Below are 11325 nucleotides of genomic sequence, written 5' to 3' on the forward strand. Positions count from 1 at the left end.
TGGCTACTATATGTACTGCAGGAAGTGTTTTATTTTCAGTCTGATATAGTGCTCTCTGCTGACATCTCTGGTCGAGAGATGTTTAAAGCAAGTCCTTACATATAACAGTCAGAAAGAATTACTGAAACTAAATTACTTTCTATGTGGAGGACTGTAGGGTTTTCAGGGTTCTGTACAGATCCCACAGGGTCCCAGATAAATAACATGGAGCCACCCTCACCTAATACTGGGGTTTTACCAGTAAAATGGAACTTTTATTGTTCAATCATCTAGCTATTCACATGTGCCGCAGATACTGACTGTCTGTAGCATTGTATGTTTAGTCTGGTCTCTAGTTACAATGGTCCAGAAAGGACCTTTGTATGTTAAAAATATTGTAACCTGAGGCCATTGTAAGTTGAGGGATCACTGTATAATAATTGTAGGCAATGATTGCACATTAACAATTCACATGACAATGTATAATATTTCACACTACAAAGCAGCAAAAAAAATAATCTTGTATATTATATCTCGCCATGCAAATGTCTTCTTTCATTTATATGATTATGTATAGCTGTGTGGTCTTTTTTGTTAACTGGGTGGCTGAAAAAAAGTAACATTTAACCCCTTTACAGGCTGTGAAGTTGAAATTCTTGGTGTTAGACCCAATTACTGCCGAGAATATTACGATTTCCCATCAGATGCCAATTTTACAAGGGCAGTCAATGACGCTATTCAGACTCTGAGGTAACATATAAAACATATTTTATATCTCTTTACAACATTTTATTTAGTTGTGTTTAATGTACTTGTATAATACACATCAATGAAATTAGAGGCTACGCCTTTACCTGCCAGCAATTTAAAGCTGTTTTTCTTTTAAGGTAGTGCCTTACGAACTGTTTGCCGAAAAATGTGAGTGATATTTGAGGAATGGCCACAATGACATATGACATGCTTTATGGTGGACAGTTCAATTTTAGAGACCAAATATAATGTATGGTATAGAAACTACATACTTTATGTTATAAGACAAAGGATAAAAATATTTATGTATGTATATACTGAATATTGTCTATTTTTGTAATGATAGTATTTTATTTATTGTTTTACAGAAATGGCAATGCTGAAATGGCTGCTGTTTATTACGAACGTGTTGATGTAGAAGGTCATCACTTTGGACCCTGGTCTGAGGAAAGGAAAAATGCCACTAGAGTAGTAGATCAAATGTTACAAAACCTGGACCATCAGATTAGGGTAATTTACTTATTTACATACATTTATTGCAAAACTGAAATCCTTCTTAGGGTGCTAAAAGCCGACACTGAAGGGCAGGATTATGATCTTTGGAGTGGTCCCAATTCAGCGAATGCACGGTTACGAGACAGTGCCAAATAAGAAAATCCTGCCCTGGGAGTGTCGCTCCAGGAAAGGAAGACATGGAGGAAGACCCGAGTGGTGCTGTAGGCTTAGGGCATGGACACTCTAGGCCCTGCATCTTTTGACAAGATTAAAAGATGTTTTTTGTAAGAGAATAACAGCATCAGCAGCCAAACTGACCCCAAGACAGGTCACGAATTGAAGGTGGCTAACCAGTGGTATCACTGACATGTAGGGGAGGGGAATGTTTGGGTATAGATTCATTTTAACAGGGTGTTCCTGTAGTGTCCCACTAGGGGTGTTACTATTACCCACACCCTTTCTAAAAGTCTGTACTTTTTGTAGTCCTATTGCAGCTGAAGTGTTACTAGAGATGACCACTAGATGTCGCTGAATTGTATAACTGAAGTGTAAAAGCTGCACAGCTGAAGTGTCTCAAAGGGTTATTGTGTTTGTGTATACCAGATTCTGTGAACCAGTAGGGTCTCTACTTTCTTCTATCCTATCACCTCTTCCCTATGTTCGTGTATTTATTGGAAGTGTTTTGTTGTATTCCCTGCTGCATATTAACAAATAGTAAACCAAGTCAATGTTATCAACTGAGTCTGTGATCATTCACCTCCACCTGCACAGCACTTGCACCGCAACCTTGGAACATCTCCCCTTTCTGTAAGTGGCGGGTCCTACCCTCGGGAGGGTCATTACACCGCTCTGGCCTCCTGTGACTACATTATCCCAAGGGACCCTGCAGCAACCTGGCAGGACACCGACCACAGGAGAAAAGTGTAAAACTGGACTTACACTCTAAAAGCAGGCTTGCCACACCTGTGTGCCCACGTGACAAAACCCTAAGGTCCGTCTGTATCTCGGTCATCCACCACAGTAGTGGCATCACGCTTCCATCTGGCGGCTGACGCCACATCATCCGGGGGCACACCACATTCCCAGCTGGACATTTATAGCATATCATAAGGATATAGGGCGCCCAGCACCTCTCCAATCTGCCTAAACATAATCATCACTTCAGTATGCTGGCTGCAATACCACTGTTGCCGGTTATCGCTATTGCTCATTTTGAGGCTGATATCCCATACAGACTTAGTTCTGCTTTTATCTGAGAAGTAGATATAATGGCTTTATATATGGTTCCCCAAACAAAATCTCTATACTTTGGCTTTAGTGGTTACTAAAAATTAACCTGTAACTTGTTATTAAATCCCTGTTAAATGTTTTAAGAGTAAAATGTATTCACGGCACATTCCAGGAGTAAATGAACGCCTAGTATGTGACCGGAATGCTTCTCAGGTTCATATACCAAGAGCCAGTATAATGTCCTCTACATAATGTTATGAAATACTACTGCAGTCAACGTTTCTTAAAAGAAATAAGTAACTAGTTTCCATACAGTGTGTCTGCACCAGTGTCACGCTATTCCCACTAGGAGGGTAAGGAATACATTTTGAACTTCAGCATCTGGGCTGGGGCACTGCTTTACCATAAATCAATCAATTTCTGTAATTTATCATTGTCTTTCTATGAATAGGAGATTATGCAAAACCATAAAATTAACTGATATTGATGTAATTACTTGCAGCCATCTTTGGGGATGCATACTTGTTTATTATATACTGTTCATACATTGATCCATAAAAAGGTATTCAGTAATTTCTTAAAGGGGTATTCTGATCTCTAAACTTGTAGGGCTTGTCAAGTTAAAGGGAAACTATAAACAGGTTAGAAAAATTTAACCTGCTGATATCTTTCTATAGCGCACAGGGTGCTGAGGATGATGGGAAGTTTCTTATCTTCATCCTTTGAGCCATTTAATCCATGTGCTAATTAGACGTTTTTGTGCACTGAGGGTGGCACTACAGCCTCCAGTGCACCAATCTGCCTGCAGCCGGCCCGCCCCTTCTAATGAATACCAGCAAAGTAGGCCAGCCGATCAAACCCATACAATCAGTATTTGAATTGCGCAGCCTAAGAGTTGCCTGGAAAACATGGATACAGTCTATTTTCCAGCCAGTTGTTGGGCTGCTTCCACCTTCTCCAGACAGCAGGATTCAAATGCTGATGGTTTGGGCTTGTGCCAACCCAAACCTCTGGCAAGTTTGCTCCAGTACAGAGGGGTTTGTTTTCCCTGCTGTAGTTTTGTCTTTGCTGTTCTTTAATAAATTAAGAAACAAAAAACAATGGTGTTCAATAATGGAAGATACCATTTATTATACATTTGTTATTTTTTATTTATTTTTTGTAGGAAAGTGGACTAAAGGATGAAGTAAATGTTATTATGTTCTCTGACCATGGGATGACAGATATATTCTGGATGGATAAAGTAATAGAACTTAAAAATTATATTGACTATAATGACATTTTACAAGTAAAAGACAGAGGTCCAGTTGTAAGTCTGTGGCCTGCAGAGGGTAAGCACACCAAGGTAGGTGATGGCATTTTATACTTATGCATTAAACACTACTGCATTCACTATGGCGTTAGCCATTTTCTGGTTTTTAAATATCTCATATGAGGTTTATTGGCGTTGGTTAAAGGACAACTCCCCCGAAAAAATGTTTTGGCTTATTTAACACACATTACAAAGTTATATAACTTTGTAATGTGGTTAAATATAAACCCGGTCTGTTTATATAATGTATAAAGAATGTATACATTACCTATTACGGTCGTCACGGTCCTCTTCTCCCGGGCGGCATCTGGTGACGACGACGTCAGAGCCGGGGAGCGGTCCGGGTCTTCTTCCTCCTTGGCATCTTCATGGAAAGTGAATGAGAGAGAAAAGGCTGCTGGTGCACATGCGCACCAGCAGTCTTTTCATTGGCTGAAGCGCATCACATGGCTTCCAGCTTGCTCAGCCCTGATTGGCTGAGCTTGCTGGAAGCCATGTGATGCGCTGGCAGCCTTTTCTCTCCCATAAACCCGGAAGTAAGAGACATCGCTGGACGGCGGACGCAGGTGACGGTGAGGCGGACGGTGGACGAATGGAGTGGCGATCGTCACCGGAGGGATGGTGAGTATGGTGTCTGTGTGTGTCTGTGTTTTTTTGGGGGGGAGGGGGGTCCCGCGGGAGTTGTCCTTTAAATCTTTTTATTAGAAAGGATCCCAACAATAAACTGATCATGAAGTAGAAAAAAAGAAAAAATAAATAGTTGGCAGATTGTTTAGTGTAATGGCATGGTGTCTTCTGGTGGCATTCGACAGGTCTACAACCAGTTAAAGGATGTACAGAACATGGCTGTCTATGAAAAGGACCAAATTCCTGATCGATTCTATTATAAGAAGGGAAAATTTGTGTCTCCATTAACTCTTGTTGCTGAACAGGGCTGGTTCATAGCTGAGGTAGGACTGAATCATGAGATTTTAGATTTCAGGAGGATGTTATATACAGCACTAATGCATTTAGTTTTATTTAGAGTAAAGAGAAACTTCCCTTTTGGAATAACGGTACAAAACCTAATCAAGGCTGGCAGCATGGCTGGCATGGATATGACAATGAGCTGATGGACATGAGAGGATTCTTTTTGGCTTCTGGCCCAGGTAAATATACATGGTATAGATGTTTTCCCATTATCCTTAACCGGAAAATGTGTTGTACATATGAAAAATAATGCAGAATACCTATCCATAACTTTTTTTATTAGTGCAAAACTTTTAATGGTACAAAGCATTTTGTTTAGCCTTCTCATTAAAATGAATGGGGGAAAAAATTCAATTAAAAAAAAAAAAAGCAATCCAGAAGAAACCCCACCATGTTTTCAGATTTTAGGAACTCTAAGGGTACGTTCACACTGAGTAAAACAGGCGGAATTCCACAGCGGAACTTTGCACCACAGAATCTTGCCTGTCTCAGTGTGCCATACGTTTTGACCCATTTTCCATTGACTTGCATAAAAAAAAAATGGATTAGGGCATACTTTTTTCTTTTTTTTAAAAAAAAAAACATTTTGTAATGTACACAAAAATATGTCTGTCCATCTTTTTCTGTACGATTTCCAAAATGGATACAGTGAGACAGATTACAAAATCATGATGTGAACCTAGCTTTCGGACCCTATTACATGGAGTGATCAGGCCGATTCAGCCGATTATCGATCCGTGTAAAAGAGACAAGCCGATCAGCTGATGACAACAATCATCTGGTGGTTGTCTCTTTAGGTCCGTACCTAAAATAATCGGCTGCCAACCGCGCATCATTAAGTGTAATAGTAATGCACGGCCAATGGCTAACAATTGAATAAATTGTTATACATTACCTCTCCACTCTCCTTTCCTGCTCTCAGATTTAACTTCTGGCACCGTAGCTGCAGCTTCAGAGCGGCCTGTCTGAGCTGACAGGTCGTTACAAAGGTACCAAGGCGCTAGGAGTGACAGCAGAGGGCAGGAGAAGACTGAGAGAGCGGAGAGGTAATGTATAACAGTTTAGGGATGTCTATGCAGCCCTTTCTAAACGATCATCGAACTATGTAATAGGCTCAGTTAACAAGCGCCGATCTAGCAGACTGGCGCTAGTTTACATTATTGATTGGGATGCGATTGGCCCGTCTAATAAGGACCCTTACTCAAAGTTAACTTCCACTTAGAATGTGCTTACAGATATACCTGTGACCCAATGATATCTCCCCTGTCTACATCACTACTGGAAGTGTATTGTTGCATATATTATTCTATTCATTAATTCATGTATTAAGGCAAATATTAAAAGAGATACAACACATCAAAACAAGCGTTTTATTAATTGGTTTTAACTGTCTTACCTTTCTTGTATGTCAGATCTGCTGTATTCATGTTTTTTGATTTGTGGTATTTACTGGTTACACCTGTGCAATGATTCTGCCGCATGGTCTGCACTTGTGCATTGTAAGCCAGCTAGGAAATTATTCCGCTTTAAAACTGTGGGCTTTCTAGTTTCCATGTTTAAGATCCAGAGGGTTTCTCTAGCTAGAAGCTTTTTTTCCCTCCAGTTGCCACCTCATGTGTCGTCTATTGCTACAACCTTAAGAGCAGTGCTTCCCAACTCCAGTCCTCATGGTCCACCAACAGGTCATGTTTTGAGGATTTCCTTAGTATTTCACAGGTGATATAATAATAATCATCAGGTATTATCACAGGTGATCTTTGTATGGGATATCCTCAGATCATAACCTGCTGGTGGGCCATGAGGACTGTAGTTGAGAAACACTGCTCTAGAGTGTTGTTTTTTTTTCACTCTGTGTTTAGACATCCTTGATACTGTATGTAAATTGCAAGTGGTTGTGTCCGTGCATGCATAAAGACATTCTATTAATGTATTTTAAGCTTTACCAAACATTACCAGAGGTTACTGATTCTAATCCTCCTTTTTAGATTTTAAAGAAAACTTCAGATCTTCACCAATCAGATCAGTCGATGTTTACAATGTATTGTGCAAAGTTCTCAGCATGGAGCCATTGCCTAACAATGGATCATGGTCCAGGGTGGAGAGCATGTTAAGAAGTGGAGCGCAATCTGATGCCCTGAACTCTTTGACGTTGATACTCCTACTGTTCAAATTTGTAGCACTATGGATTTAGCCATTCCTTTCTAGGGTTAATAATAAGGGATTTTCTAACATATATCTTTCATATAAAATATTTTTTAGTACATTTTTACAATATTCTTGCCAAAACACAAATTACTTTGTTTACCTATTTGTTCTGTCTGTTCAGCAGAAAACTAACATCATTGGCCTAATGTATGTAATTTAAAGGGGTTATCCTATAAAGCTGTCCATATGTGTGATTGGGGCTAACAAGAAGCAGATCTTATAAATTCAAGCCATCTATGTATGTATGTATATCCATGTTTTTCAAAAAACTGTAATAGTCTTTGGACTTTCAATAGAAATGGAAACAAATGATATCCAATTTTGTTGAACAATACAGATTTGCTATATACTGCTCTGTTTTATAAAGAAATTGCATATGTATTGTTAATTTAGAGGATATGATAGTTAATATATAGTTAATAGCTTAATATTTCTTTCACACTGTTTTCATACAGAGGTAGAAAAAGTAGTGGTCAAAACAACGTACATCAACTAATACCCAAGATAAAGAGGATCCTTAAAGGTGTACTCCAGTGGGGGGCTATTTTTGGATCTGGCCGGGGAGGAGGTGGCTGAGAGAAAAGATGTCCACTCACCTCCCCGGATCCAGCGGCGGGTCCCGTATCGCGGTGCTTTGGTCCCCGTTTCCCGGCCACTTCCTGGTGTCTGACGCGGGCTTCAGACGTGACGTTTCAAGTCCGCTCAGCCAGTCAGTGACAGAGGCGGGATCTGAGAGGACTTGAAATGGATCCCGCCTCTGTTACTGACAGGCTGAGCGGACTTGAGACGTCACGTCTCGAGCCCGCATCAGACACCAGGAAGCGGCCAGGAACTGGGGACCAGAGCGCGGTGATACGGGACCCACCGCTGGATCCAGAGAGGTGAGTGGACGTCTTTTCTCTCAGCCACCAGATCCAAAAATAGCCCCCCCCCCCGCTGGAGTACCCCTTTAACATAAGCTGCAGAAAGGGTTTGCTCAGTGTCCAGGATTATGTGAGTATAAGGTCCATGGGGAGACACTTAGCACTTCTAATAAACAAAATAACACTACATGCAAATTTCCAGTCTTCTAATAATGACAGATCCTTGAAAATAAAAAGCTAGCTTCAGATGTGCTGTAACACTAGTCCAATCATGGGTAACCTGACCAGGCTGAAAAGGAAATTTGAGTCACTGGGGTCACCCAGACTGGTTCAATGAAGGGATTCAATCACTAAACGCTTTATGTCAAATAGTCAATTCGAGGAGGAGTTGAAGAGGGAGAAGGTATGTATGCTGCAGCTTGGCACTGCCTCCTTGACATTGTATTGAGTATTGTATAGAGCCAATGAATTCCCTTTAGAAGATCTCTTCCTTTGCATGACTTTAGTAGATCACTTCCTTTGCGTGAGTAGACTTCAGCTACTTTTAAAATCATGATTTCTCTCAAATGTCATAGTGTTTAAGAGCAAACCATAGATGGCTGTAATAAGATAGCTTGTCATGGTTTGTCATAGAGGGAAATCTCAAGTGAGAGACTATCCCTCTTATGTCCATATGCAGAAATAGCGCAGATGGTCAGGGGTTGTCTTCCTGAGAAAACCCCCTTGAAGATAAATCAGGATAAATGAGGGATGTAGAATAAAAATACAAGATATATATTTAAATGTAATGATCCCCAACTCACAATACACATCTTCCTTATTGCTCACTGTCCTGTACTACTGGGAGCCATGATAGCAGTAGTAAAAAACCTGATTGCTGGGACCACTGATTAGCTGCTGTGGTCATGTGGTAGGCAATTATTTTTGTCAGCATTTTTTTATAACCCAGATCACTTATAGAGGGCTTCCACTCTAAACATAAAAATGGCCATGTATTACTATGTCTTATGGCAGGGATTTGGCCCTCCAGCTGTTGCAAAACTACAATTCCCATCATGCCTGGACAGCCAAAGCTGGGAATAGGAATTGTAGTTTGGTAAAAGCTGGAGGGCCAAAGGTTCCCTATTCCTGTCTTGCGTTGACAATAAGCTGATCACAAGGAGTCCCCTTGTGGGGAACCAGCAAAAAATGTTCCCCTTTAAATATAATCAGAATAATGAAGGCATTGGGTAATGGACCATATTTATATGCTTTGGTAAAGAGGGGGTGGGGGGAATAATGAATTGGTATGCCAACATCATAGACGTTTGAATGTAGAAGATATCGGTTTGTCTGTAACTAATTACATTTTAGTGCTAAAATTATATCATTTAGTTTATAAGGCCATTGGTTGGTGGCAGAGGCATAGCTAGGGAATGGGGGGCTTGACTGGAAGACATGTGACACCTCTTTAAGGCTATGTTCCCACACAGTATTTTTGCTCAGTATTTGGGTCAGTATTTTGCAACCAAAACCAGGAGGGAATTGAAAACACAGAAAGGCTATGTTCATACACTGTTGAAATTTAGTGGATGGCTGCCACTGGATGGCCATTATTTCAAAACAATGGGGAATTATTTTTAAATAATGGCAATTATTTGCCACTAAATGGCGGCCATCCACTATATTTCAACTGCACTAACCGCATCCCCGCGCCGGCGCCAATCTGTTAAGGTAAAAAAAAAAACAATTTACCTAATTCTCTAAGTGTTGCATTTAAGTGTGTGACAGGAGCAGCTCCAGATTCTGATAGTTTCCCTGACTGCTGCAGTGAGAAGAGTGATGATAATACTGATCAATGCTTTGCAATGGCATAGCATTAAGCAGTGTATGCAATCCAATGATTGCATGTAATAGTCCACCAGAGAGACTTTAAAAAGTGTAAAAAAAAATAATAATAAAAAGGTTTTAAAAAGCCCCTGCTTTAATAAAAGGGGAAATTGTGCAATCTATTAAAACATAACAATATTGTTCCCACATGTTTAAGGGCGTAAACATAAAGAGGGGGAACCCCAGGATTGCAGATTTTTTGTTACGTTATTTATAAAAAAAAAATTATAAAAAGTAATAAAAATGTCCAATCTACACAATATTAATAAAAACTAGAGATCATGGCTCAAAAAATTACATTCCAAATAGCCTCATAGATGAAAAAATAAAACCGTTACAGAGTCACAATAAGACATTTTTTTTAAAAATAGCAAAGCATTAGAAAAGACATGACAAAGCAAATGTAAACATGGCTGTCATTAAGACTGACGGATAGAATCATTATAACACCTTAGTTGCACCGTAAAGTGCATTACATAAACACAGAACCCCCCTAAACTTTGCAAAATTTCACCCCATAAATAATAAATAAATAATAATTTATGGTAGATTAAAATGTGCTATTACAGTGTAAAGTGTTTCTGAAAAAAAAACAAGCCCGGTTCTATTTGGTTTCCTTTGAAATGTGCTTCATTTGTGTCAATGTGTGTGTGTGTGTGTGTGAGATCAAGTTGCAAGCCCCTTTGGTGACACGGACTGATGAATACAGTGCTGTGGACTATAACGTCACTATATAAACAATATGAAATACATAAATTCACCAGCAAGTGCAAGTGGAGAGGTCTATAGATAAACAAATCCACATTTATGTAGTACTGTGAAATACTTCCTGTGTTCTGCTTCTAAGAAAATCTATCCATGTGAGGCTATGTGCACACTGAGGAAAAGGCGAGGAATTCAGCTTGAAATTCAGCTCGAAATTCAGCTTGAAATTCCTCCCGTAAAAAATGTGCAGAGCAAAGTCCCATTGTGTTCAATGGGTTTTCTGCTCTGTTGTTCACACTGCAGAATTTCCGAGCAGAATTTTCTGCTATAGATCTGCTAGAGGAATCCTATAGAAGTCAATGGGGGGCTTAAATTCTGCTTGAATTCTGCCTGAAAACTTTCAGCTACAATTCTTCGAGAATTGCTCAGTGTGCACATAGCCTGAACAAGGAATATGGTAACATCCCCATCTAGTGGCTGCTACTGATTATAGCAACCTATATGATTTTTAATTTGTAATTTGCAGTAACTGACAGCATGGTGAAATGCAATGAATAGGATACATTCAGAAAGCATCACATATACAAGTCTGCATTATACTTGCTCTGTATTATGTATATATCCTCTTCCTGTATATCATAGCATTGGTAAAAGGGATTACTAGAGAAAAGCTTTCACTGTGAATTCACAGACTGCTGATTTGTTGCAGAAATGTCTGCAACTGTCCTCTTCATCTGCAATATCCATAGTCTGATAAACGGAACTGATTTTCAGTTGCAGACATATCAGCATCACATTTGCCTTGTGGAGAATATGACGCTATGTGAATATAGCCTTACAGTCGATTAATTCTAACACTTTTGATTATTTTTTTTAGAGAATTGCTATCTGTATAGTCTGTTAATCTGTTGCGGCCTTGTACTAAAAAAGAAATAAATCAAGTTCTTG

At 39.6% G+C, this 11325-nt stretch overlaps 1 protein-coding gene across 1 annotated transcript in view; it reads left to right on the forward strand.

Moving 5' to 3' along the window:
• Positions 1 to 7546, forward strand: part of ENPP6 (ectonucleotide pyrophosphatase/phosphodiesterase 6) — a 29561-nt gene extending 22015 nt beyond the window's left edge. The window contains exons 3-8 of the mRNA XM_069976563.1: positions 618 to 729; positions 1098 to 1239; positions 3620 to 3799; positions 4579 to 4716; positions 4791 to 4914; positions 6721 to 7546. Of these exons, the coding sequence (XP_069832664.1) occupies positions 618 to 729; positions 1098 to 1239; positions 3620 to 3799; positions 4579 to 4716; positions 4791 to 4914; positions 6721 to 6926 (902 nt within the window). The 3' untranslated portion in view covers positions 6927 to 7546. The remainder of the gene's footprint in view (positions 1 to 617; positions 730 to 1097; positions 1240 to 3619; positions 3800 to 4578; positions 4717 to 4790; positions 4915 to 6720) is intronic.
• The last annotated feature ends 3779 nt before the right edge of the window (positions 7547 to 11325 follow it).

Source organism: Dendropsophus ebraccatus, chromosome 7 (assembly GCF_027789765.1).
Source record: "Dendropsophus ebraccatus isolate aDenEbr1 chromosome 7, aDenEbr1.pat, whole genome shotgun sequence".
Taxonomy (NCBI): Eukaryota; Metazoa; Chordata; class Amphibia; order Anura; family Hylidae; genus Dendropsophus; species Dendropsophus ebraccatus.